This window comes from Rhinichthys klamathensis, unplaced genomic scaffold (genome assembly GCF_029890125.1).
Source record: "Rhinichthys klamathensis goyatoka isolate OS25496 unplaced genomic scaffold, OSU_Roscu_1.1 h1tg000065l_1, whole genome shotgun sequence".
In the NCBI taxonomy this organism is placed as follows: Eukaryota; Metazoa; Chordata; class Actinopteri; order Cypriniformes; family Leuciscidae; genus Rhinichthys; species Rhinichthys klamathensis.
In genome coordinates, this window is record NW_026606608.1 from 560894 (window position 1) to 587779 (window position 26886).

Genomic DNA, 26886 nt, shown 5'->3' on the forward strand with positions numbered 1-26886 from the left:
TTAGTTATCAAGCATCTCAGTGGTAATTTAAGTGAAGTGTAGGACTTAATCTCAAGTGTCAGTCTTAACGATGATTCACGACACTTCTCAGACGACGACAGGGCTTTGGTGACGACGTCCGTCAAAAAGTAAAGTTGTTTCAGAAACAAAGTAAGGGCCGTGTCACACAGAACAGCAAAGGTTAGTGACGTCCGCCTAGTACGTGTTTGCATCGAAAAACAATGGAAAACTAGCGGCGTTTGTTTGATGTAATATGTGATTGGTGTTATTGTAAGGTATGAACAGGACCTACACCTTTAAAGAGCGATAGACACAGAAAGGAACAACTAACTAACCCTCTCTTCCTCTCAGCGAGCTGCTCTTTCTTCTCTCTGGAGCTCTGAATGTTCAGAGAGTGCTATTTTTGTGGCTTCGTCTTTTTCTTGTTTCTTTCTTGTTTAGACGCCTGTTTTCTTCTTTCTTTCTTTCTTCCAGTGTTTTTTTTTTTTTTGTCTGCTGGTTGCTCCACATCAGAGATGTGCAGAAGGCTCTTTTGTGTTTGCTCTGCCCTGAAGGCATTCATGTTGCAAGACAGATTAATAATTACAGACTACACAACAGTCAGGGAGAAACAATTTCTAGATCTTTTGATGTCAAACATGAGAGAGACCAAAATTACACAGAAAAGAGGCCATAGAAAAAGAAAAAAGGTCCCCAACTTTTTTTTTGTGCATTTGTTTTGTTTTTAATTTCCTCTTATTGTTATGTCTGCTTTTTATTTGTATGCTAAATGAGACGATAACTAAAGGGTTATAGAGGATGATCTGATGATGTTCATTTAGAGAGCGTGTTTTTATATGTATGTTTTGTGTGTGTGTGTGTGGAGCATTTGTAATATTCTTTGTAAAAATTATTATTATTATAGTTATTACTATAAATCATTATTAAGAAAATTAGGGATGCACCGATATGAAAATTTTGTCCGATACCGATAATTCTTAATATTTGAAAGCCGATAACCGATATATCGGTAAATCTAAATCCAAATTTTTATATCATTTTTGAGAGCCTGATTACAAAAACATAGTCTCACCATTAAAATCCAAGTCTCAAACACACAATTATAATCGGCTTAAATATATCGGCCAAATTTTCTTATCGGGCCGATAACGATAACATTAAAAATGAACGAATATCGACCGATATGGTACCGATATATCGTGCATCCCTAAACAAAATATGCGTTGTAACAAAAACAATGTTTGATGTCATGTTTCCTCGTTGATATTGTTCTGTCAGTGGCTTTTTGGATGTGTTGTTTGATGAAGAACTAATATGTAGTTTCACTGGCCCTGCTGAATTGTTCTTTCAATTTAAGGTAATTACCCCCTTTTAAACGGAGGGCGAGATGTGCCTCACACATGCACGTATATAGAGAGTGAAAGCAGGTTGACAAGCTCTTTGTTGCAGTCTGACAGCTCTTTTGGCGGTTGTGTGTCAGCGTTGTTGTCAGACATGAGTCTGAGACGCTGTTTGTTTTGCGTCGACACACATTTGTGCGCTGAAGTTCTCTGTGTGAACATAAAACACTTCCCCAATCAGCTGATAAACAATAAGTATAAAGCACAACGTGATGCTTTTATGTGACGCGTTTTCCGTATCGGTTATGAGTTTCACTCTCCTTTCTCTCTGAGAATAAAGCAGGCACGTGGATATGCGTGTGTATCAGTCACGGGGTGACCCAGTTTGTGTGTGTTTTGTGTCGTAGGGATAAAGATGAGCAGCTGGTTCGTGTTCGGGACAGTCAGAGACATCAGGCCCATCAGGCTGAGAAGGCACTGGAGAACTTTAAGAAGCAAGTGGAGCTCAGCTCAGAGAAGACCTACGCTGACATGAAGCAACAGGTGTGGCCAGTGCACTTACACACTACAGTTTACACTTCCTCACACGCACCAAGAGGAGAAATGCAAGGTGTATGAAAGAGATGTTAAGGTACGTTTACACGACAACGATATGCTTAGAACGGAGAAGTTTTTCCTTTGAGTTTTTCCACGTACAGAAGCGATCCCGTTCACACGGATCCGCGAAAACGGCTAAAAACGCTGTATTCTGCTGCCAGGCCAGTAGATGGCGATGAAACACTATAGTTAAAGGTACAATATGTACGAATTTTGTAATAAAACATCCAAAAATCACTTGCACAGTGTGATATATTTCCTGCAGTTGTGGACTTACAATATCCCAAAAATCTCCAAAGATTTTTATTTCAGAGAAATTCCAATTTTAAATAAGTGGCCGTCCCGGAAAAAAATGTCGCCTGTCAATGACGCAATATCCGCGCTATCCTCGGTTTCCACTCGTACTGCCATAGCCATGACGTAACCATGGCGACAGAGGTGGACAACTGCGTAGTGCGTAACGTTTAGCGGCACGCAGTTCTTGTTTCTTTCAAACATAGACCATGGCAAGCAGACTTTGGGACAAATAAGGAGAACTAAAATGAGGATCAACATCAGCGTGGCGTTTTTGAGATGCCGAGAGCTAGCGTCCGCGACTAACTTGGACTCGACAGAGCTTCACGAGTCACGACTTGACAGCTTTATTAGACAGGTGAGCAAATGTGCATAAAACAAATCAATGTTATATAACTTTAGCTCAACTCATTCTAATGTTGAACTAGCTTACTGCTAGTTTCGTATAGCAAACGAACTAACACGTAGCATAACATTATAACTTTCAACACACATTTAGTGTGATAGTGTAACGTTAGAGCAAGTGAAGCAGCGCTGCGTTACCTCACAAGTTTAATTCGTCTAATAAACTGACCTGTGTGAGTAATCCAGCACTTGCGGGTAGTTCGGTAGAATTAAATATCCTTATTCCTTTATATTCGCGGGACTCGCGTGTGATATCTGTCCCTTTAGCAATCGCGACCTGCTTCATACCACTGTAATGTTAAAAAACATGAATGTTTGCACTCATCCATAAACATTATTAGATCCATCATCTTGACAGCAAGTCCCATCATTCAGCTCATCACTGCGTCATCAACCTACGCCTTTGTTATTGTTGGAAACTGCACCCTCTTGTGGCGAAAAAAACCTACATATTGTGCCTTTAAACACGTAATACGCATGTGCATGACGTCACCGTATTCAGAGATTAACGATTTTGTTGTTTACTCGGAGACCGTTTTCAAAAACTTGCACTTTGAAACCCGTTTTCAAAAGTTTGCGTTTTTAAAGCACTCAAAACGCCATCGTCGTGTAAACGAACGGCCAAAACACATGTACGTTTTTTGTTGAAAACGGTGTCATGTAAACAGTCTCAGCCTGTTTACCGAGCAGAATCACAATCAGATTGAAATCAATAAGCTTAAATCTCATTTGTTATGTTTCTAAGATGCTACAATAATCTACAATGATTTGAGTTGATGGCATCAGACATTTTGAAAAAAAGAAAAAAAGAATGAAAAATTAAATTGTTTTGCATCTTTTTTCTGCACACCACGTGGATAACGTTGACAATATTGATATTTCAATGTCTTTATATTGATTCATAAATCCCGAGATCTTCCTCTTTACAGCTAGTCACAAACACACATGAATGAACATCAGAAGGTACGTTGGAAGAAACAGTACAACTTCCTTGTTAGTTAGATAGAATAAATAACTCTAGAAAGGAGCATTATACTAAATATATGCACTATATTACATATTCATTATATTTTTTACTTAACCTGTTAATGATGTCTTCATTATTTAACATATTTTTGAATAGATCTTTCTTGAAAACAAGGTTTTATTATAGCCACCATCTAACGAAATTACGAATTGGATGAACTGGAATAGAAACATAATTATATCATTAAAAGGTCGCATAAAAATGTGCAATTTAAGTGTTTGTATTTAACTACGTTTTTATTTCAGTGTTGATTATTAAAACAATAAAATAATGAATTGATTATTAAATAAACTATATTTTCAGATTTGGTGTTTATGTAAAAAAATTCACGTCGGTTTATCTCTAAATTCAGTTTTAAATGAGACAGATAGTTGTAAACAAACATCATATTTGATTATCTATGTATTAAGTCTATGGGGTTATATTTGCACGTCTCTGAGTGATATCCAATCGCATGCTCTATTCCTGTTGGAATTGCCATAATTATGAGTTTCCAAGTAGCAAAAATATAAATATGGATTAGAAGGTTTTATGAAAGATATGACTTCTCCCACACTGTGACATCATGTAAAAACAGCTTCAACATCACGAGTATTTAAGTACCTTGATGCATTTCTGTTCCATTTGTTGTTTCAAACCTGTATTAGTTTCTTTTTTTCTGTCGAACAAATAAGACGATATTTTGAACCAGACAGTTGTTGGACCCCATTGACTTCCATTTCTCCTCCCATGGAAGTCAATGGGGTCCAATAACTGCCTGGTTGAAAACTTCAAAATATTTTCTTTTCATTTTTTAAGTGAACAACAAAGCCACACATGGATCCATTACGAGGATTGCTGTAGACACTAACACTTGTTGACTAATAGTCTGGGGAACTCTCCAAGGGGTCGTCTCGTTATGAAACACCATCACATTTTGCCACTTTAGAAACCTACAATCCAGCCATACTGTCGCTTTCCGTCTAAGTGTGCGTTCTTGACCAGAACAGACTGCGTTGTGGCGGCAGACGGAGACGTTCTTTCTCTGATATCTCTGTGTAATTGAGCTCAGGATGTATTTGGGCCGTGGATTGTTCCAGACAGCGAGCGATCAGGACTGCAGACCGGATCATAAATCACACTCCCTCGCTCAGTCTCTCAGGATATCACTGCATTCCCCCATATGAGCATCTCTCAGACGACAGTTCACATCAGTGACAAGCTTCCAGCATGGCTTAATAGTGAACACATGTTCTCCAGCAGTACATGGACCTGTGCTGCTCATGCTCAGTACAGGTTTATCTGGCTCACATTGTCCGCTAATCTCTCTCCTAAAGGGCCCTATCACACACTCGGTGCAAAGCAGTGTGTTTCGCTAGTTTCAGCCCGACGCAGTTTTCATTTTCATGTCCTGCGTCATGTTGTTTTAATAGCAAATGCATTTGCGCCCATGTCTAAAAACCAGGTGTGTGTTCAGGAGCATTGTTGGACCGTTGCTATTCTGAGGAACTGAAATAGACTGAGACATTGACCAACTGAAACCTGGTCTAAAGTCAATGGTTTCCTCGCTAGAGAAGCGTTTAGTTTTTCCGCTTGTAAATCCTCCATGTAAATAGCGAATCCGCCATGGACGAGCGCAACTGGCTTTTAAAGGGAATGGGAGATGAGACTCTGATTGGTTTATTGCACGTTACGCCCAAAACACACCCACTACCCATTAAGAAAAAAAAGACTAAACACACCCATTACCCATTAAGAGAATAGAGACAAAACACACCCATTACTCATTAAGAAAATAGAGACTAAACACACCCATTACCCATTAAGAGAATAGAGACAAAACACACCCATTACTCATTAAGAGAATAGAGACAAAACACACCCATTACTCATTAACAGAATAGGGACGACCCTTTTAGACCATGCGCCGGGAGCGCCGACCATTTTTCCCGGCGTTAAACTAGCAAAAGTGGATTCGGACGCGACCCTGTGCTTGAGACCATGCGCTCAGATCCTTAAAATAGGGCTCATAGTGTCAAAAAGGCCAAATAAACTACTGTGAGGCCTCCACTGGCGTCCTCAGCTGCCTTAAGAAGCGTTTACACTGTCTGAATCACTGGTATTAGATGAGCAAGCAGGAGTTGTTACTCATCCCGACATATGAGTGTTTGTACATTCACCGTTTCCATCATAACAACTGCGCAGTTCGTCTCAGCATCATCACATCAGATCCTGAGCACAGATGCTGGAGCGCCAACCGGTTCACATCTGCGTCCAATGTGTGCGCAAACAAACATTCAGGCTGTTGTTCCCTAGCTGCTAAAAGCCTCTCAATTAGCCTCCAGATCATCATTCAAAACTAAATGATCAAATCAGAGTTCACTTGGTTTACTTTCTTAATAAATATTACTGGACTTGTTATGAATGATTTCTGAGTGCGCATTGTTATAAAGAAAACACATCACACTTCAAATGAATAATAATCGTAATCAATTATCCATGATCCAATCAAATCCTGGGCTGCGTTTCCCAAAAGCAACGTAAGGCATTGTTTCTAGTTTAAGATGCTTTGGGAAACTCAGTTCTGGTGGACTGCCTTTCCTGCTGTTGTACTCTTTCACTCAGAAGTGCATCACATTTTATTGGCTAAATGAAATTGTTATTTATGTAATTTAAGGATTTAGTAATTAGTCCTGTTGATTCCTTGCGGAAATTAACCATGGTTTTACTACGATACAAACCAACAGAAATAACATGGTTCTTGTAGTTATTCCATGGTGACCACAAATTAACCATGGTTTTGCTACAAAAACAAAGTTTTAGTAGTTTAACTATGTTTTTTTTTTTTTTTTTTGTGGTTATACCAATGGTTATACAAATCGTAGTCAATACGCCAAAAAAAACGTGGTTTTACTACAATAAAACCATGGTTAATTTTCGTAAGGGAACACTTTAGCAATTGATATAATGATTGTGTAATGCTTATTGTGTGAAGGTTACTGACTAGAGTTTTAACTCGTCTGTTCTGTCATGGTGCTTATACACACTTTTAAAGGAGCAGTTCACTTCAGAATTAAAATGTCCTTATCATTTACTCGCCCCCACGTCATCCAAGATGTTCATGTCTTTCTTTCTTCAGTCGAAAAGAAATGAAGGGATTTTTTCTCCATATAGTGACTTCAATGGGGTCCAACGGGTCGAAGGTCCAAATGTGAGTTTCAGTGCAGCTTCAAAGTCTCGACACGATCCCAGCCGAGGAATAAGAGTCTGATCTAGACAAACCATCCGACAGTTTATACAAAAAAGAAACATTTATATACTTTTTAACCACAAATGCTGGTCTTGCACTAGCTGTGATGAGCCACACATTACGTAATCAGGTTGAAAGGTCAAGCGGGACGTAGGCGGAAGAACCGACCGAGTGTTTACAAAGCAAACGTGCGAAGACTGAGTCAAACGCCATTTGCAAAGCAAATACATATATAAAAGATAATACAACGATGTCGGGCGATTTTGAAGTTGAAGGAGAAAATGAGATGGAGTTTTTCACCCTTCTCTCCATTTCTGAACCGGAACACGACGCGTGACCTTTCGACCTTTATTTTGTATAAAATGGCGTATGGTTTGTCTAGATCAGACTCTTATTCCTCGGCTGGGATCGTGTCGAGACTTTGAAGCTGCACTGAAACTCACATTTGGACCTTCGACCCGTTGGACCCCATTGAAGTCACTATATGGAGAAACATCCTGGAACGTTTTCCTCAAAAACCTTTTCTTCAAATTTTTTTTTTAATGATCCTTTAGAAATAGAGGCTGCGTCCATCTTCAAAAAGACAGTCCTGTCATCAGGACTCTTATGAAATGCTTACTGCAGAAAAACAGAGGATAAACTCAAAGCCCCTTTCAGGCAAGTCATTTCCACTCGGCGGCCATCTTTGAAACACCTCAGCTATTTCAGTCATGCAAGTTCAGCTTCTGTCTCTCTGAATGGGGAAACATCAAAATCTCCAAAGCTGTTCAAGCTTATGGTAAAATGTCATATTTGAAACCACCAAGGAACAACTGTTTCATCAATTTTGCTTCTAAACGCTCAAAAAACAAAAAATTTCAGTCTGGACCAGCCAATGCGCATGTCACGCGATGACTTTACCAATTGACGATTGGCTTACTTATCTATGGTGGGAATGAATTAATCCGCCATGTTGTGCATTGCACTTTCTCCCATGAGTGCACCGTCTTTGTATATCTAAATCTAAATGCTAAAACATAAAGCTGAAGTGTGCATTCCTCAAAACTCTCTGAAATCCTAGGAAATTGAACATATAAAGACTGGTTGGCCTAACAGATCTCACCCCAAACTCACGCCATCAGTCAGTGTCGTTGTGTTGGGCTTCTCAGGATCCTACACGTTAAATGCATTGCATAGTGTTGTTTATCCTCAGTTTGTTTGGCAGCAGACTCCAATGAAGCATCAACAAAGCTAGCACAGCTATTTGTATTTGTATAAGAATCAGACAATGGCCATGTACACACTCTGAAGTTTTTAAGAGTGGAAACCGCATTTAAATGCAAGAGTGAATCCCCTAAACTCTCGTTCTGTGACCGTACTGAATGATTGACACATTGGTAACCATAGCAACATTTTGGCTCACGGCTGTGGACATGAAACGTGAGTTCCCATGGGCAAACTTGATGAATCCTACAGTGTGGCCAGCATTTCTGGATCATATCGCTATGTTTACATCGACACCTTTTGTGTCATGTGGTTGAATCCCAACATGATTTGTACATGCATGCTAAATAAAGCAATCGGATTGATGTGCGCGTTTATATGTCACAAGCTTTACATTGGATTTGATCTTTGGCATAATTTTTATTTCATTATTATTTCGGGTCGTATATATAATTAGTAACAATGACACATTAAAATAAAGTGTAACCAAGGGTTCATGTAAACGGAGCAATTAGCCCCTTTCACACAGCAATCCCGGTAAATTACCGTAAAATTGCCAGAACGACTTTATACAGAAATGCTCTGTTCACACAAGCAACAGCGATCTGGCTCTTTACCGGTAACAGACCATCACACATCAGTTACACAATACCAGTAAACTCTGTGAGGATCATGAACCGGAAGCCTTGTTCCCGAAGAAGGCTCGTTATTTTAACTGTTAACTGTTATTGGCAATCTCTTCATCCGCCCGGACGAGGAGGAGCGCTTTAGTTTCGGCATCATTAGTAAACAGCACTGAGTAAACGCATCATCTGCGTCCTCATTTAACGAATGTCTCCGAGCCGTTGCCCTTTCAACAGCTTCTGATTGGCCCAAATCACTTCTTACAGCGCGTACTCACCTCGTACGTGCAAAATAACGTAATCTTCATTACGAGTTAAAATAACGGTGATTCACTGGTAATGTTACAACTTCCCTTTGGCGGAAATTACCGGTATATTTGAAAAGGTCCCGTTCACACATGATCTATTACGGTAATTTACTGGTATATTTGAAAAGGTCCCGTTCACACATGATCTGTTACGGTAATTTACCGGTATATATGAAAAGGTCACGTTCACACCAAGAGTGCCGCACAAGCCCTCAAAAGTGAAGCCAAAACGTCTCGATCGCCCCCCAGTGACCGGTCCTAGTATAGGTCATAAACCCCGCCTCCCCGTGTTATTCAACGGGACGCGAGACCAACTAAACAATTAAAGGAGAACTCCGGCGCAAAATGAACCTTTGGTCTAATAAAACATTGGTACCTAGTCAACCGTTCTCTGAGATTTGTTTTCATGATAATCGAATGTAAAGAGTTTTATCTCTAAAAACTGTTTAGCGTATAACGCTAGAAATGGGGGCATTTAATAAGTAAAAAGAAATCGCTAGTTAATACCACTAACAAGACTCAAAATAGCCCCACACTAACACAGTAACATAATGAGGGTCCCTACATGCAAAACTAATATATTATATAGACTCATTACATGCAAAGTGAGATATTTCAAGCCTTTATGTGTTATAATGTTGATGATTATGGCGTACAGCTTATGAAAACCTTTTAACAATATTGTAATTTTGAATTTGGGGTTTTCATAATCTGTAAGCCATAATCATCAAAATTATAACAAATAAAGGCTTGAAATATCTCACTTTGCATGTAATGAGTCTATATAATATATTAGTTTCACCTTTTAAGTTGAATTACTGAAATAAATGAACTTTTGCACGATATTCTCATTTTTCGAGTTTCACCTGTACATCTCTGATGCATGATTAAATAAGTCACCAAAAACTTGGTTATTCATTTTGGTGCATTTGGGTAAATGCGGATGTAACGACCTGAATCTTGACCGCAGCTTATTTGGTTTTAGAATGCGGTTGTCAATTAGTGTGTGTGTACAGAATAGGATCATCACGCACCAAAAGGTGAAGGGACCACTGAGTTTAGCCAATGGATGGTTGTGAGTCAGAGATATGTAAGTAGGAATATGTTCTGTGTGTTTATGTGCGATCAGTAATGACGTGAGCTCCCACAGGAACCTTTAACCAGGAGAGCATTAAGTCATGTGGGCAGAGTTCCCCTGTGTGTGTGTGTGTGTGTGATGGTCATGTAGTTGTGGGCGATCCTAAAGCTCTCTCTGGACTCCCACATTCTGCTGATGTTGTTTCTGATTCACCTTTCTCTTTCCACCCCGAGTCTCCAGCGATCGTCATGTGTCCAAGATTCAACCCACATCAAAGTCTTCAACTCCCCCTCTCTTTCTCTTCTCTCTGGCCATTTGCATTCATCTGTTTGTAACGGCATCACAGAAAGGAAAGTGCTCTGGATAACGGGACATGGCCTTGACTTACACATGCTAACTGTGAAGCGCATCTTTTAATGAGTTATAGGTAACACTTTACAATACGGTTCATTAGTTAACATGAACTAAGAATGAACAATACTTCTACAGCATTTATTAATCTCAGTTAATATTAATTTCAACATTTACTAATACGTTATTAAAATCAAAGGTTGTGTCTGTTAGCATTAGTTAATGCACTGTGAACTAACATGGACAAACAATGAACAGCTGGATTTGTATTAAATAACATTAACAAAGATTAATAAACTCTGTAACAAATGTATTGCTCGTTGTTAGTTAATACATTATCTAATGAACCTTATTGTAAAGTGTTACTGATTTATTTAATCCATTATGCTGATCAAGTATCCTATCTATCCTTATAAAACCAAAATCAGTTTTTGTACTGAGAACCACCATGATATTACAGGTGGTAAATATACACACACACACACACACACACACACACACACAACACCTTCAGGGGGACACAACACTAACATAATGCTATAAATAAACACTAAATAACCATAGGTTTGCCAGTATTTTGCAGAAAAAAATACAAATATAATATGATGTTAAATCATTTACAGTTTATCAGCGTATGTGATAAAACAGGTAAACAATAAACATGTTTTGAGTAGCATTTTTACAGTGTTTTTACAAACATAGACACATGATGGACAGGTACAAGAGTCATTATATAAAGTGTCAATCAATTATCCATCAACTATTATATATTTCAGTATCTGTGTGCTGTTCTTATTACAATATCGCTTCATTAGATTATCGACATGTTACTACGTGCACCAATAATGTTTTTAGTGTTTATTTTTTAACAATAATCAGAGTGAGGACTTAATCGGAGTAACATGTTCACATGACACGAGCAAAACTCTTCGATTTGCAGTAACATTCGCTATGAAGTGTGGTTATATTTACCGCCATTCTTCATTATTATGCCACGTATAGTTCATTCATGGAGTCGTGTGAAGCGTGTGTGTCCGAGCACGTGTGTAATACTGTGATTACGGTGTTTATTGTGATTAGAATCAGCGTATGCCACATAGTTTAAAGCGATCAGTGTTGCACTAGTTAGATCGAAGTATTGGTAAAGTTTAATCACAATATGGCCAAAATCCCATTATAATCGCGTTACGAGGGTGCATGTCTAATTGATAATTGTTTTTGTGTACAGTGAGGTAAAAGATACTGTAATATTGCTAAATATGGCTGTGTTGTGATTGCAGATGGAGAAAGTGGAGTGTGATCTGATCCGCTCGAAGTCTCTGCGAGAGCTCCAGTGTAAGGAGTCCGGCTTGCAGATGGAGGAGTTACAGCGGAGATACGAGCAGCAGGTCTCAGCTCATTTACATCACATTACCTGTGACCAACTAATCATTCCCTCAGACTCACGCATTATTACAGTTCATATTCAAATCTAATGATTGGACGGGCTGTCGCAAGGGTCAAATATAGGTTTGTTTCCACAATTTAAAACCCCTTATCATATCGCTGCATTCAGTCTCCAGTTCCACCTGATTAAACATGTAATCAAAGTCCAATCAACTGATAAGATGCTACCTTTTATTTATTAATTATTGACTGACAGGAATGTGTTTATCTTTCTTTCTTTCTTTTTAGTGAATAGTGGAATAGTGTTCACCTCAATCTTATCGTATTGCAATTTAGCAGTACATTATATTGCAGAATAATTGCATTGAAGCTAATTCTGTTGCCAAACAATGGATTTTATTTAAAATTATCATTTGAGAAGCAGAATAGATATAGATAGATATTTGATTTATAATATAATATAGTAGGGATGCACGATATTATATTTTTGCAGATTTATTCAGGAATTTCTGATCATTTTGGCTCATAGCCATTTATTTTTTCCCCTTTTTGTTTGGAAACAAGTCTCTCCTGTGCAAGAGTTATAAATTAATAATAATAAAAAATAATTTCAGTTAGTTTTGAGCAAAAAAAAAATGTTTTCTTTGTGGTCTCCGTACCAAAAGGTTACTTGTTAAAGATAAATAAATGTTAATAAAGTTCTTTTTTATAACAAGAGTACATTAAAAGCTGTGAAAATAACAATAATAAAGTCAGTCACAGGTTTTTCCCTTAGACAGATGCAGTTTTAACCTAAATATTTATAATTTTTTACAGAAGTATGTTGTCGAAGACGCTCTTCAAAGCTAAACACAGATGTTTATCCAGTAAACCGACAGACTGGACTGATGAAACCTGCAATGATTAGACTTCTATTAAAGCATGAATTCCATGTAAACAATAGATCTACATAATATTCATAGTTCATAGGGGGCATAATGTATTAGTATTTAAACCTATAACATTTTACATAGGTAACATTTTAAAAAAAATTTCACTCACAATTCTGACTTTGTTCCCGCAATTGTGAGTTTATATCTCCCAATACAGACTTTATAAACGGTTTATATCACATAACCAGTGTATATGAGAGGAAAAAAGGCAGAATATCGAGTTTATATCGTGCAATTCTGATTTTTCTTCTCAAAATTGTGAGATATGAACTTGGATATCTGTTTGCTAACACTCAAATAGTCTGTACCTCGTGCGAGATGTGATAACATCTGGTGCAAAAACAGTTATTGTTCATAAAGTCCCCCTGTAGTCGATAATTTGATCCCGTAAAACTCATCTTTGATCACCAAAATTACATATTTAAACGTTTTTTCCATGAAAATGTTTTCTTCATGCCTTAACGTAGCTTGAATGTAACTCGACACGCTTGCCTCATTTAGTATGCGCGGTGCTAAGAATATGCAAATGAGCCCCGCCTCCACTCACTCACTCAGCTCAGAGACCCACTGGTTGACGATCACACGTTGATCTGATTGGTTACAAGGTCGTGTGTGACGTCAGAAACACCAGCGATTTCAAACTTTGTGTTTGAGACTGTCTTTGGTTCACTGCAGTTTTAAGCAGAAAATACTCAGCAATGCTGTCGACTTATGAATTTACACATGGTTTGTCTTAAAGCACATTAAAAACACCACATAGACACATAAACAACACTAAAAGCTTGATTTACACCACAGGGACACATTAAGCAGACACTATTATCCAAAGCGGAGAACAATAGAAGCAATCAAGTCAACAATAGGGCAACGATATGTAAGTGTTGTGACTAGTCCCAGGGAATAAAATTATATCAAAACTGCATAACAAGTACTACATACTTTTAAAGAAAACACTGTTCATCTATGTCTGGAATATCAAAAATGACACCAGGTCAGAGTGATTGTTTGTACAGTAACTCACTGATCCCACTTTGACAAACTAAACTCACGTACTGTTTCTACCGTAATGTTCCACTGTTGAAGAGGAGCGTTATTGACCTTGCTCTTGTGGCAGCTCATTACTTGTGAACTTGCCCACACAATGCATTGTGGGCGCTCTTTGCTTTTTCCTTTTTCTCAGGTTATTTAAAACCGAGACAAATAAATTCCTTGCTGAATTTCTCATCGTGGGTGAGAATGACCAGAGCGGGACGAGACACTCTGTAGGAAACTACACTAAAATCCTAAAGAAAGGACAGACAATATGCTGCTTTTTTGTTTTCTGTGTTGTGAAAGAGTCGATCCGCCAGCAGAATCCAATCCCCCTTTGACTCAAAGTCCTTCATTTGTAAGGCCGGGTCAAACGCCTGTGGTGTGATCATGAAATCCGGTTCTAGATCATCAAACTTATTGTTTTGCTTGTTGTAACCTCTTATACACTATTCCCTGTACTGTAGTGTTTGTAAAACAAGTGATAAGTGGTAGTCAACTTGGTTTTACTTGTGTAATGTGACATGTATGGGTAACACTTTACTTGAAGGGGTGTGCGTAAGACTGACATGACACCTTCATAAGACTGACAGGACACATGTGATGAATATGAAGGAGGGTTTATGCATGTTTATGACAACTGTCATTAAGTGTCATTCGCTCAATTATGACATTTTTAATGCAAGAAAGCACTTAGCTTTATGGGTTAACATTACATTAAACTGTCATGTGGTTGGTTTTGACATTGGCTGTCATGAGGCCATTATAACATGTTAATGACAAATTCAATGTGTACCACTGTAGTTGAGGTCAAGAAAAATATTCATGACACAGTTATAATGCCTCATGACAGCCAATGTCAAAACCAGCCACCTGACAGTTTAATGTAATGTTAACCCATAAAGCTAAGTGCTTTCTTAAGTTTGATAATTAATCTGCTATGTCATGTTTATGACATATTTATGAGAGGTTGTGTTGTCTTGATAATGTCAAGTTGTCATAACAAAGAGAATCTCAAACAATGTCATATGTGCATCAAAAATGTCATAATTGAGCGAATGACACTTAATGACAGTTGTCATAAACATGCATAAAACCTCCTTCATATTCATCACATGTGTCATGTCATGATTATGAAGGTGTTATGTCAGTCTTATGCACACCCCTTCAAGTAAAGTATATGCACATAAAAACTGATAATTACCTAGAAATGTAGTGATGAAATACCAGGATGGAGCCACATGGTTGGAGGGTGGTCGGAAAATAAAATATTTCACGTTTTCAGCGACGCTGGTTTTAGAATTATTTTTTACACTAATTTCTCCCATTGGGAGAACAAAATAATCTTCGTTGAACTGCTATAACCCATGAATCAAACCAACCAGCTACTATGTCAATCATAACATTACAAACTTTGATTTGAAACAAAAAAAATATGTAAAAATCGGACAAAGGTACAAGACAGGTACTAAACGCCTTTATTAAGGGAAAATAACTGTAATACAGCCAATTATTAATGATGGAGAAATATAAAAATACTTTAAAAATGTTGATTTTTTATATATATATACTTTACAATAAGGTCTTATTTATTAACATTAGTTAATTCATTAACTAGCAATGAATAATATATTTGTTATAGTATTATTTTAAAAGTACTTAAAGGGGTCATATAATGCCATTTTTGTACAAGCTAATATGATTCTTTAGGGTCTAAATTAAAAGTTTGTAATATACTTTAATTAAAAATTCTCATTAGTATTGTAAGAAAACACTTATTTTACCTGGTCAAAAACAGCTCTGTTTTCAGCACGCCGTTTCAGTGCATATGACTTTACATGATAATGAGCTTTGCTCACCCCGCCTCTCTGTTCTGTGTGTACACCGTTTGTAACACAATAACACAATAACCATAACGCGTTGTTCAGTATAAACGTGGGATTATGAATTATATTGAGAACGTCATACATAGAAAACATGCCGTAATGTACCCTGAGTGTAAACCTTAGACCAGGGGTTTTCAAATTGGGTGAATGTGAGCCTCCCCTTACAGTAGGTAAGGACAGCCGAGCCCCACCTTCCCCAAAATCCTGTCCGCCTGCCCTAACCCCCACACGCCTCTGCAGTAAATGCCATCTTTTGTGTGTTCCAGGCAATGAAGAGTTTCAATAAAAACAGATAAAATGTAAATATTTGTTAATATTGTATTTGAAGACATTTTATTTCCACAACTTTTTTTAAAGTGCATTCATAAACGATTCTTTGCAACAGCAAATCATTTCCAACTTCATGCAGGCCTAATTTAAAATCACTGAACGTCAGTAGGCCTAACCACAAGTCAACAAAACATGCTTAACGTGTAATCGGCGCCAAAGCCGATTGGAGAGAAACCGCACAGACGGACTTATCTTCAATGGATTTATTTTCAAGTATTATGGCTGTATGTTAATGGCATCGTTTTATGAATGAAGGTCCAGTATCACTGATATTAATATAGCTATGATGTCTCCATGAAAATTATTTTTGCTCCGTACATTAAAGGGTAAGTTCGGTATTTTATTATATGCGTTTTATGAATGATTCTTTCATATGCTATGAAAGCATTGTAGAGGTTGGGGGAGCTACCAAATAAACCTAAAATTCTCGGGACAGCAGCATGTGTCCAAACTTTAATCTTAACCGTTCGATTTCTTTAGAAACGATCTTAAAACAGGGCTTTAATTGTAAAATACCGAACTTACCCTTTAAGCTTCAAAAAATATAACAACTTTTCATTTAAGTTAACTTAAAACAATTCTCACTTAAACCCATAATAAATGTCATATTTGCCCGTACCTTTCCTGTCTAACAGGTATGAAATATACAGAAATTGAATAAGGTTATAAAACAGTCCGTACTGCATAAATGAAATATAGATTAATCGTTATTAAAGCTACAAGCGTTCCTTACTCAAGAGTAGTGAGTAATTTTCTATGTTCTCTTTGTTCTTTCGTTAACTTTACTGACAGAGAGAATTAGTGGCTACTGTCACTTTAAGACCTGCTGACAGGATCTCACGCATCTCATTCTCTCACTACTCTTTACTTTCATTTAAGATTGTATTTAACTCATTTAAGACTATTCTTGTGAAGATACTCGACAAAACGGACATTTTGGCATAGCCTAAATGTCTGTGTTATTTTTCGTTCAAGCGCGAAAGATAACTCGATACTGGCGCGTGTCTTTCTGTGCGTCGTGTGTGTGTGTGTGAAGCACAAAATATACTCCAGTTTGGACGCGTACATGGACAGCCGCGGACAGCACGGGCGCGCACCATAGACATAATTATTATGTCTATGGCGCGCACTACTTGTATATTTACTGTCTGCTGAGGTCCGCTCGGTGAGCGCGTACCACGCATGCACAGTAAATCGGCTTGGACAACATATTATTGTCCATTTATCGAACTTGCTCGAACGAACCATGCCTCTTCTCTTATATAGTAATTATATATTACTATGGACCAATTTACTAATGCTCGGACACACTTGGTCTCTCTTACGCAGTGTCAACTCTATATAATTATAAAATTTCCATTTATTTGCCTCAAAACGGTCTCTCAGATATTTCTTTCTTTCCAAACGACACAAACGGGATTTTGAAAAGTGTAGGGGGACATGTCCCCCCTGTCCGCATAGGAAATTACGCCCGTGGGTAGGACATCATCCCCAGGCTTCATGAACTTGCGCTCCAATTTTTTATTTTTTTTTTAACTCGCGCTCCATGCTTTCACCGACGACGCTGACGTATCTCAATCATACTGTGTTGCCTGGACCTGCTCTGCTTCTGATAGGCTTGTAACGTGTTAGAGCTGCGTTCCTCTCATATGATTGGTAGGTGAAATTAATTGACTCGAAAATATTAAACCGCATGCAAGTTCCCCCCCAAAAATCTTTTTTTCCTCACAGCCGATATTAATAGAGCTCAAGAGCTGCATACAGTTAATTTTTCTTCGCGTGTCGCGCCTCCCCTGTCGCTCTTTGGCGCCCCCCTGGGGAGGCGCGCCTCACCTATTGAAAACCGCTGCCTTAGACACATTCATTGTGAAGCGTGCAGCTAGCGATTTGCAAAGATTAATATATTAATATAAAGTTTAATAAAACGTTACACTCACTTCAGTTCTTCTGGAGGTTCAGCAGGAACACGAATATCTGGTACTGATCCTTTTTTCATGAGCAGCTTCTTAGCAAAACCAGCTTTATACTGACCCTCGTTTGTAAAGCAGTCTGGTGTGTGAAATGATTCGCGCAAACATGAGAGCATTGACGTTGCTCGTGGGGAATATTCCCTTCGAAAACAAACTCAGCCACTGCGTCTTCAGCGGTTCGGATTTAGGAACATTAAAATGACTGCTGTGTTCCTTATTACACCCAAGAACAGAACACCACAATCGCTTAGAGCCATTCTGCTCATAGACAGTGCTCCAGCATATCAACAATGACCGCGCCGGTCCGGTCCGCGCCGCGCAGACTATGATTGACAGCTCTCATGAGCGAGGGCGGGTCTGTGTTGAAACGCTCCCGTCAATCAACAGTCGTGGGAGGGGCGTCCGTTTTATTGACGTCACAAAAACGAACGGCTTGATTTGAGGCAGGGGGAAACATATAAGGAGATTAAAACAAAACCACTGGATGGATTTTTATCATTATATGATGGTTGTGTACAGGCACTGCCAACACACATTTCAGTACAATCAACTTGTAAAAGTGCATGTACCATTATATGACCCCTTTAAGTATCAAAAGTAGGCTAAATATCAATATCACATGTATTTCTAGAACACAGTTCCAGTGGTGGGATTGAATGTGGGATTAACTCAATAACATCCACAATGGTTTCGGACACCCAAAGTGCTGTTCCCTCAAATATTGCCCTATTTAAAGCTTTTTGGCTTTAGTATGAATATGTTATCCTTACTGTTATCTACAGTATAAGCTATTGTGCTCCAAAACAATGACAAAATGCGCATTTAGAAAACCAAACCCAACGTTGAAGATGAACATCAGGTTGTCAGAATCCAGTGTCAGATTGACGTTAGTCTCCAACGTTGGACAGACGTTGTAATGTGGTTGAAAATGAAAATCGGTTTGACGTCAGAAACCAACATCAGTCGAGTTCTGGCGTCAATCTGACTTTCATTTCCAACCAAAATCACCCACTGACTGACGCTACTACTGTCTACTCAAAGACCTGGACAGAAATGTGGTGGAGGACAAAGAGCGATATCTGTCTTTCAAGTGTAGTGAAGTTAAAGTAAAAAGTTTCCAGAAAAAATAATACTCAAGTAAAGCAGTTAAGTACAGTACTCAAGTAAATCTACGTTGTTACTGTCCACCTCTGGTTGAAATTAATAAAGTATATATATATATATATAATATATATATATAAATATATTAAGTTTATTGCAAAATATATTCAAATATTTCAGTATTTTGAAAGGGTTAGAATGAATTCGCAGTGATTCATGGGAGTGGGCGGAGCTAACGAGATCTGTTGGCGCATTTAGCTTGTGTCGACTCTCTGATTGGTGGACTTTTCAGTACAGCATCATGGGTAATGTAGTTTTCACCAGGAACTCCACTGTTAAACACGATTATTTTAAAATTAAGTTGAACTAATGTAGGCTGACAGAAGCAAATACCATCGATTAACAACCTCGTAGCGCACAGTAGCTTTGTCTTTAAAGGTTTACAAGTTATTATTAAAAATCACTTTCCCTACAGAGAATCTGAATGGATTTTTTATCCCCGTAACCCGACTGTTGCACTCTATAAAGATTATGAAGACAAACAACCACTTTCCAAGTATAAAAACCTGGTTAAAAATATTCAAGGCATGTTTTCCCCACTAAATTAACACAAGAAACACTATTCAAACTTTTTTGTTTCTGAACCAGTACACCCCCCTCAGCCAGTGAAACCTCCTCTTGAGTCGCTCACGTGTTGTGGAAGCCTCAAACACATCCACAGTTCTCATCCTTCATCAAAGTTCAGAAATTCAGGCTAGCGGGTATGCGGCTATAGGTTAGCTCGGGGATGGGAAGAGGCTTGTGAAAGGGAAGGCTAGTTCTTGCTATGCTAGTGTCCTGTGGTTATTCCTGTTCATGTTCCTATTGTTCCCACCCGCACAGTCAGACTGAATCATTCAAAGGAACACCAGGAGCTTTTCTAGAAAATAAATGTGTTCAGTGTGTTGAATTTTGAACATTTGACCAAGGATAAATAACTGTAGTGGTTATAAAGTCTAATAGATATATCATTAGCATCATTGTGAAGAGCATTGAACACCAGGCCAATCAATTAGCGCTATGTCTATTGATTAAATAACTGAAAATACATAGAAAGGCAAATGCTTGTTTTTTTGTTGTTGTTTTTTTTTTATCAAAATTGACATTTGTAGGAGTGGAGAAAATATATAATGATTTTTAATTTTTTTATTTGAGTATGTTGAAATTGAACATCTTTGTATCATATCAATTATCACAATAAACTTGGGACTTTTTTTCTAGTTAGCAAAAAGCAGGAACAAACTTTGAGCTGATGGTGGCGCTAGAGGGTGAACACCAAAATGGCAGTCCAATAAACAGACTCTGTAAATCAGGAGATTAAGATCAGTAAATAGAGCAAAAAAAAAAAATTATTATTACTACTACTTTTAATTATTATCATGTCTGAAATGTTACAAGCGGCAAAAACAAAACAAAAAAAATCTGTACTAAAAGGACACTTTTATAGTTATATTTGGTGAATAACACATTATTATTATTATTATTGCTATTATTGTTATTATGGGGCTCAAAATGTTACATGTAGCCCTTTATTTGTAAAACATGATATTGTTTTTTTTAGTTAAAAGGTGTTTCATTTGGGTAATTAATTTAGCAAATACCACAAAAAAATAAATAATAATAACGCCACCCATTGGTCCTTTAGACTTTGCCTACATGTTTTGTCAATTGCTGTGATCGTATCATAGATAATAATATAATTATTTATGAATCTGTGATAGATACAGTTGCCAAGGTAACAAACCCTCAATAATATTTAGTGTCTAAACTGGTCAAGCTGTAATGTCACTCACCCAGAACAACTTAAAGTTGGCCAGACTGATCTAAAATGTCACAGTAGTGTCAAAAGTGATTAATAAAAAGTCGATTTTATTAAGATTTTTGACATTAGGATATTTTTTGCTTGATCATTACTGTAAGTACATTCTTCCCCATTCTCACTATCGTATATATATATTAAAAAAACTTCTTATTAATGCATATATATATATATGTGCATTAATAAGCAGATTTTTTAAAATTATATTTATATTTTAAGTATGCTAAATAAGTACTTTTACATAATTTCACATCACAATTGTCTTGAAAATGTGTCTAAACTTTGCTTTATATTATTTTTTAAGGGTCAACTATGGCCTGAAATGGACATGATTTTACCTTATTGTTTACCCAATATTGTGATATTATAGCAGACATTGCACTGATTTATCAAGAGTTTCAGGAATTCCTGTTAATGATATTTCGCCCGTGAGAGGTAAGCTGATAAAGCTCTGAGCTGGAGCTGAGATGTTTAGTGCTGCTTTAATGAGTGGCCTGTGCTCCGAGGGTCACTTTTAGCCATTCATGCCAACACAAAGAAACATTCCCCAGGATTCCCCTTCAATTGGACTTTAAAAGAGTGCATTTCTATAGAAGTGTTGTTTCTCTTTGACCTCCTCGCCGTTTGACGTCACGCTGGCAACATTGAGCTGATGTCTGAGGTCACAACAAGTAGGGAGTCAAGTATATGACATTAACAGCATCCCACTCACTTATCCACGTCAACCAAACAGTCCATCTCATGGGCCCTCTTTCCTTTTAAATCAGTGGTCTTAAAAAGCATTAAAAATTGATAAATAAATGTAGAGAAAATGAAGCCCCTAAAAAAGTATTAAAAAGTCTCATATGCCATTTTCCAAGGTTTTACATTTTTGTATCAGCTTTTCATTATGTAGGCTATTTTTGTCCAAAGAGGTTGTATGCTTAAGTTTGCCTGAATTTAATCATTGCGTAGGCGAATAGTGGGATTCTGTGTAGATTAGTTTAGTTTAGTTTATTAAACTTGCATTGGGTTAGTCACTCAATTAATTCTCTTGTGCTTCGTTCCCACCCTTCTGAATTATGTTGCACTGTGAGTTAAGATTGATAAGATTATCACAAACTAAGACTGTTTAGTTGTGCTATCTTACAATCAATATATAGTAAATGGAAGTTTATGTAAATGTAGAGTAAACTTGAAGTGGCGATAAGGTCTTAAAATGTATGGAAACAGTCTTAAAAAGTATTACATTTAACTCCATGATTCCTGTATATACCCTGTACATTTCTCAGAAAAAGCCACACAAACAAAAAGACAGAATGGTCCTTTTTTGGAGTATCTGTACTTTTTGAATAATTGAATATATTTCCCCCCACTCTTTCTTCAAAGAGATCCCCTACTGAGAACCTTCTGTCCGATAGAGAGCTGCTTCACTCATGAATTGAACGCTGGCGCTCTAGGAGGGGGCGCTTATCACATCTGCCCGGCGACAGCAGCCATTCAGCGCTAGCGCTTTAAGAGCCCGGCACTCAGCAGCCCTTTCTGTGACGTTTCAATGTTTTCAATCTCTCCCCCCACCCTTCGCTCTCCCACTGTCATATCGGCGTGTTTTTGGCGTGGATTTTCACCCTGCGTCGAAAAAAATTAACTCAAATTGTCAAAACCAAAGCCTTGCCTTTGTCGCTTGTCCGACAAACGCTGTGGGACGGGGTTTAACCCATCACAGCGAGCTTAAAAATAAGGTAATCACTGATCCAAGTTATCACGTGTATATATTGCAAATTTGGCGGTTGGCTTGTAGTGAGAGATCTCAGAATCGAGATACAAGTTAATGATATTAAAACGGGTTTAACCCATCACAGCGAGCTGTACACTGATCACGGGCTATTCATTTGTTATGACGTGTATATACTGCAAATCTGGCGGTTGGATTAGAGTGAGAGATCTCAGACTCGAGAAACGAGATCAGGATATTAATGCATGGGGTGTCTTGAAGAAATCCATCGTATTGCTTTAAGACTGGAGAGTTGCGTCCTTCGTTGGTCCCTGATCAATTAGCTGAGGCTCTTTCTGTTGGCTGTTGAGTTTCGCCCTATTAGAGACGTCTGCTTGCATCCCCGTCTCTTCCTCTACAGTGTCGAAGGGCGAAATCGATAACGCCTTTCCAAATCTTTCTTCAAAATCCTCTAGAATTGGGGCTGTTTGATGCATCTTTTGTGGCCTTGTGCCTGATTGGCTGGGGGAATCAAGATGAAATCCCATTCATCACCTAGACTCAATAGCACCACAGCAGCCTCTAGCTGGCAGGCCAGGTAGGGTGCCGAGCCACACAATGTGGGGGGATTAGCTGGAAAACTGCGGGATGCAGGCCTCTAACTGGGAGACGGGGGGCTGGATGGCCAAGGTCACCATATCCCATCCAGAGGAGACTGGGAACGGACCTTGGGAACCGACACAGAGGCTCGACTCACCGCACAGCAGGTGTGAGTCAGAGAGATAATGCCACTGCTAATGCACTTTTGTGTTCTTTCAAATTTTCCTTCTTGCTTTCAATCCGGACCACTTTGGGTTTTTTTTCTGAATAAGAGTTAGCAGGGATGCCGGGCAAATTGGAATATTTGAGACTCTTAATTTTCCATTTTTTGACAAAGCGCAACACTTCGGAAAAGGACTAAGAAGTAACAGTAAGTTGCGGTATATCCATCATGACAGTATGGACAGACAAGAAAATTCAAATTAAATGAATGAATGGGGAGTGTTTTCTTTTTCTTTTTTGCAGTCTGTTGGAATAAAGGGGATTATAGGTAAAGATTTGCTACTCCTTTTTGTTCATTTCTTGCTTCCTCGTCTTCTATACAGCATGTGACGATGATATTGGCCATAATTGTAAGCCAAATATTTGTGTCCAGTTCTGTGCAACATTTCTTCTTTCTAACGAGAGCTGAAAGAGATGCTAGCTCGTCATAATTGGCAGGACAACAACACGTGAGGTCATAGTGATGCAAAAACTTGCGTAAGCTTCTTGTGTTGTGAGGCAAGCCGTGAACTTTTTTCTTCGCTGAGCCATGCACAAGTTGTCATGACGACAGGGATGTTCTGCTGATGAAGTCTTACTCCTTGTTGTCCAATCAGATTGTGGAGCTGAAACTGCAGCATGAACAGGAGCGGACGCACCTACTCCAGGCACACAATGCCGAGAAGGACAGCCTGGTCCAGGAACACCAGCGGGAAATCGATAGTTTGGACAAGCAGGCGAGGGCCGCCATGGTCCAGCAGCAAACGCAAACACAGGACTGGAGGAAGCGCGACGCTCAGGTAGGGGGTCCTTTCCCTTCCTTTACACCGCTTTCTGACACTATTTGGTTTTGCTAAGTAGGATAATGTTACAGGTGATGGTTATTTCTTTTGCGATTTTATGACATTATTGTATTTTTCTGCGTCGCATTACATTGAAATCTGTTACTTTTTTTTTAGAAATCGCATACTTTTTCGCAACGCTGTTGTGCGTAAAAAACAACAACAAGGATTAAATTTGGAAACTTTTTTGCCATTATCAATTAGCAACTTTCCACTGCGGGATTTCCTTAAAAATGTAATCATTTTCAAAAAGCATCTGAAAACCACAGGCTGCCGGATTGAAGAAAGTACATTTCCAAGCCCATTGTGACTGGGGCCTTTTATTGGGAACCGTAGGGTGCTTTCTTCTTTTCTTGGGATGTTTAAATTGGGGTTAGTTGTGTATGTTGTGCACCACCACTGAGCTCTACAGTTCTGTTTGCTGGTTTTGTCACCACGGTGCAGGTAGCATTTATCGGCTAATAAGCACTATTCTCTAATATCTGAAACTGCTGCAACAGGCATGTGTTATTTAGACAGTATTCATGAGCCCATAACACCTCCATTTTGGTCATCAGCGGGTTTCTGGTGCCTGTTGTGTCCGCCGCTTCGCTCTCCAGCCTGGATTTCGTGAGATCCCTGTGGGAAGCCATTCGATAGGCTAGCCCCCAACTGTGGATTCAGTGGACTCGTCAAACCCCAAGATTAAATGTAAATTGTCAGCATGGCTAAACCATATTTATTGGCTCCTAGCATGAGAAACAAGTTGATGCCGTATAGGACATAACAATCCATGATGAAATGTTACAATCTGAATTGATATATTAGCGAACAGGTATGGTAACAATACCTTAAGCGATCTATATTCAGTGTTTTTTTCTGTTTTGAGTGACAGTTGTTTTCACTTCAGCAAATGGAAACAACCATATTTTTGACAGTAGTGCTATTAGTGTTGATATCAATGATCAATTTTCTCGCTTAAAACAATTTCAAAAGAGTTAATTGTGCCGTTTTCAACAATGAAGATCATGTTTTACAAACAAAAAGCTAAAAAATAGGAAAAACGTAACAAATGAGAGTCAAAACGCGTGTTGTTGAGCGTGGCCTGTTCAGTGGACATGTCCTATTAGCGAAAAGGTGTGTTATTGGTCTTCTTAAGCGAAATGATCTGTTTCTCTTCTGAGATTCACATCAAGAGTACATCAAACCTCTACAGCCCAAACTATCTCCATTTCAAGTAACCCCCTTCATCTCACTGAGAGTGAAACGCAACTCATGGACTTGAAAAGATCCCCGGAAATATATTTCCAAGAATATTGACAGGTAGAGAGCTGATGAAAGTCAATGCTATTTATGAAGCAAATAACTTCTTTTAACCTCAACCCTCAGAGATATCCCAAATATTGATATTGATGATGTATTGGATCACGAAAAAATTGCAATCCTGGGCTTTTAAGGTTTCAAAATTTCCCCGCTGTAATAATTCAGTATTACTTTTACTTTCTTGAGACGCCTAACATTTTGAATAGGAAATCTCAGACTCTGAAGCTCTCTAAAGCTTTAAGATCCTGGAATATTCCTACACCCCTCTTACTTCCGAAGGTTTCATTAGGCTATGATGAATATCACCTGGAATAGTTCATCTAGGATTTATTGAATGAGCAATGTTGTGGGAAGAGCATACACATTGTTGACCACAACACCCACTGTTGCATGTTGGCAACATTACAAAAATCATTCTTTTTATTATATCATATTACCCTTTTTCCCCCCTCACTTTTCCACCCGTGGCATTATTACTAGCGAGACTTCCTATAGGATGCTCCTTATTTCTGTTTAGTTGCAATCAGCTCAACAACATTATTGATAATACGAGCAGTGCAGGCTCTGAGGGAATGTGTGCATTTAGAGAGTGCCATAACAGCTACAGATAGCTTGAAGGAAACTACTCGGAAATTAGTGTAATGACCACGAGCCTAAAACAAGAGCTAAATATGTGGTTTTATTTTGAAATGCATCAAAATCAGTTTATAAGCGATCCAAACTTAGAGCACCTGTAAAGTGTTTACTGTGAACTGAGCCGCTCAAAACACTGAGACGTGTCTTTGGATCACGCATTGCAACTTTTCTGAACAGACATAGTGATGTTGTTCACAGTCCACCTTAAACCCTCTTGCCTCTATAATGTTGCCATTACAGAACTTGTTGACATTATGGGCTTGAGACTCGTTCAAAACAAACTGCGACCTCCATTTTCACAGCTGTCCAGGTAGCTTGGGAACTTCAGTAGCTCATGAAAACAATCTTTTAAAAAGTTTTGATCCTCCCGAGGAAGAGTGTGCAAACCGTAATAGATCATTTGTTCTTTATGAAAATCGTGGAATGGATTAGAAGATTGGAATTTGGTCCAAAACAACATTCACAGTGTTGCATGCGGGAGATTCAAATAGGAATTTGAAATATTCCTGCTTGAAAAGCGAAGCCAAAGCACGTTGATCGCCATTTTGATGGTTGGCTGCAGTATAGGTCATGAGCTCCACCCTCTCCATGTAATCGAATGTGACGCGAGACAAACTAGAAAATCCAATTACACATCTTTTTTTTTTTTTTTCAAAGATGGTTTC

The 26886-nt window shown here is 38.4% G+C and overlaps 1 protein-coding gene across 2 annotated transcripts in view; it reads left to right on the forward strand.

The window, feature by feature from the left end:
• cep112 (centrosomal protein 112) overlaps positions 1 to 26886 on the forward strand; it is a 240510-nt gene that overhangs the window by 88072 nt on the left and 125552 nt on the right. For both annotated transcript variants that reach the window (XM_056249958.1, XM_056249959.1), the window contains exons 17-19: positions 1748 to 1883; positions 11736 to 11843; positions 24059 to 24241. In XM_056249958.1, coding sequence (XP_056105933.1) covers positions 1748 to 1883; positions 11736 to 11843; positions 24059 to 24241 — 427 coding nt within the window. The remainder of the gene's footprint in view (positions 1 to 1747; positions 1884 to 11735; positions 11844 to 24058; positions 24242 to 26886) is intronic.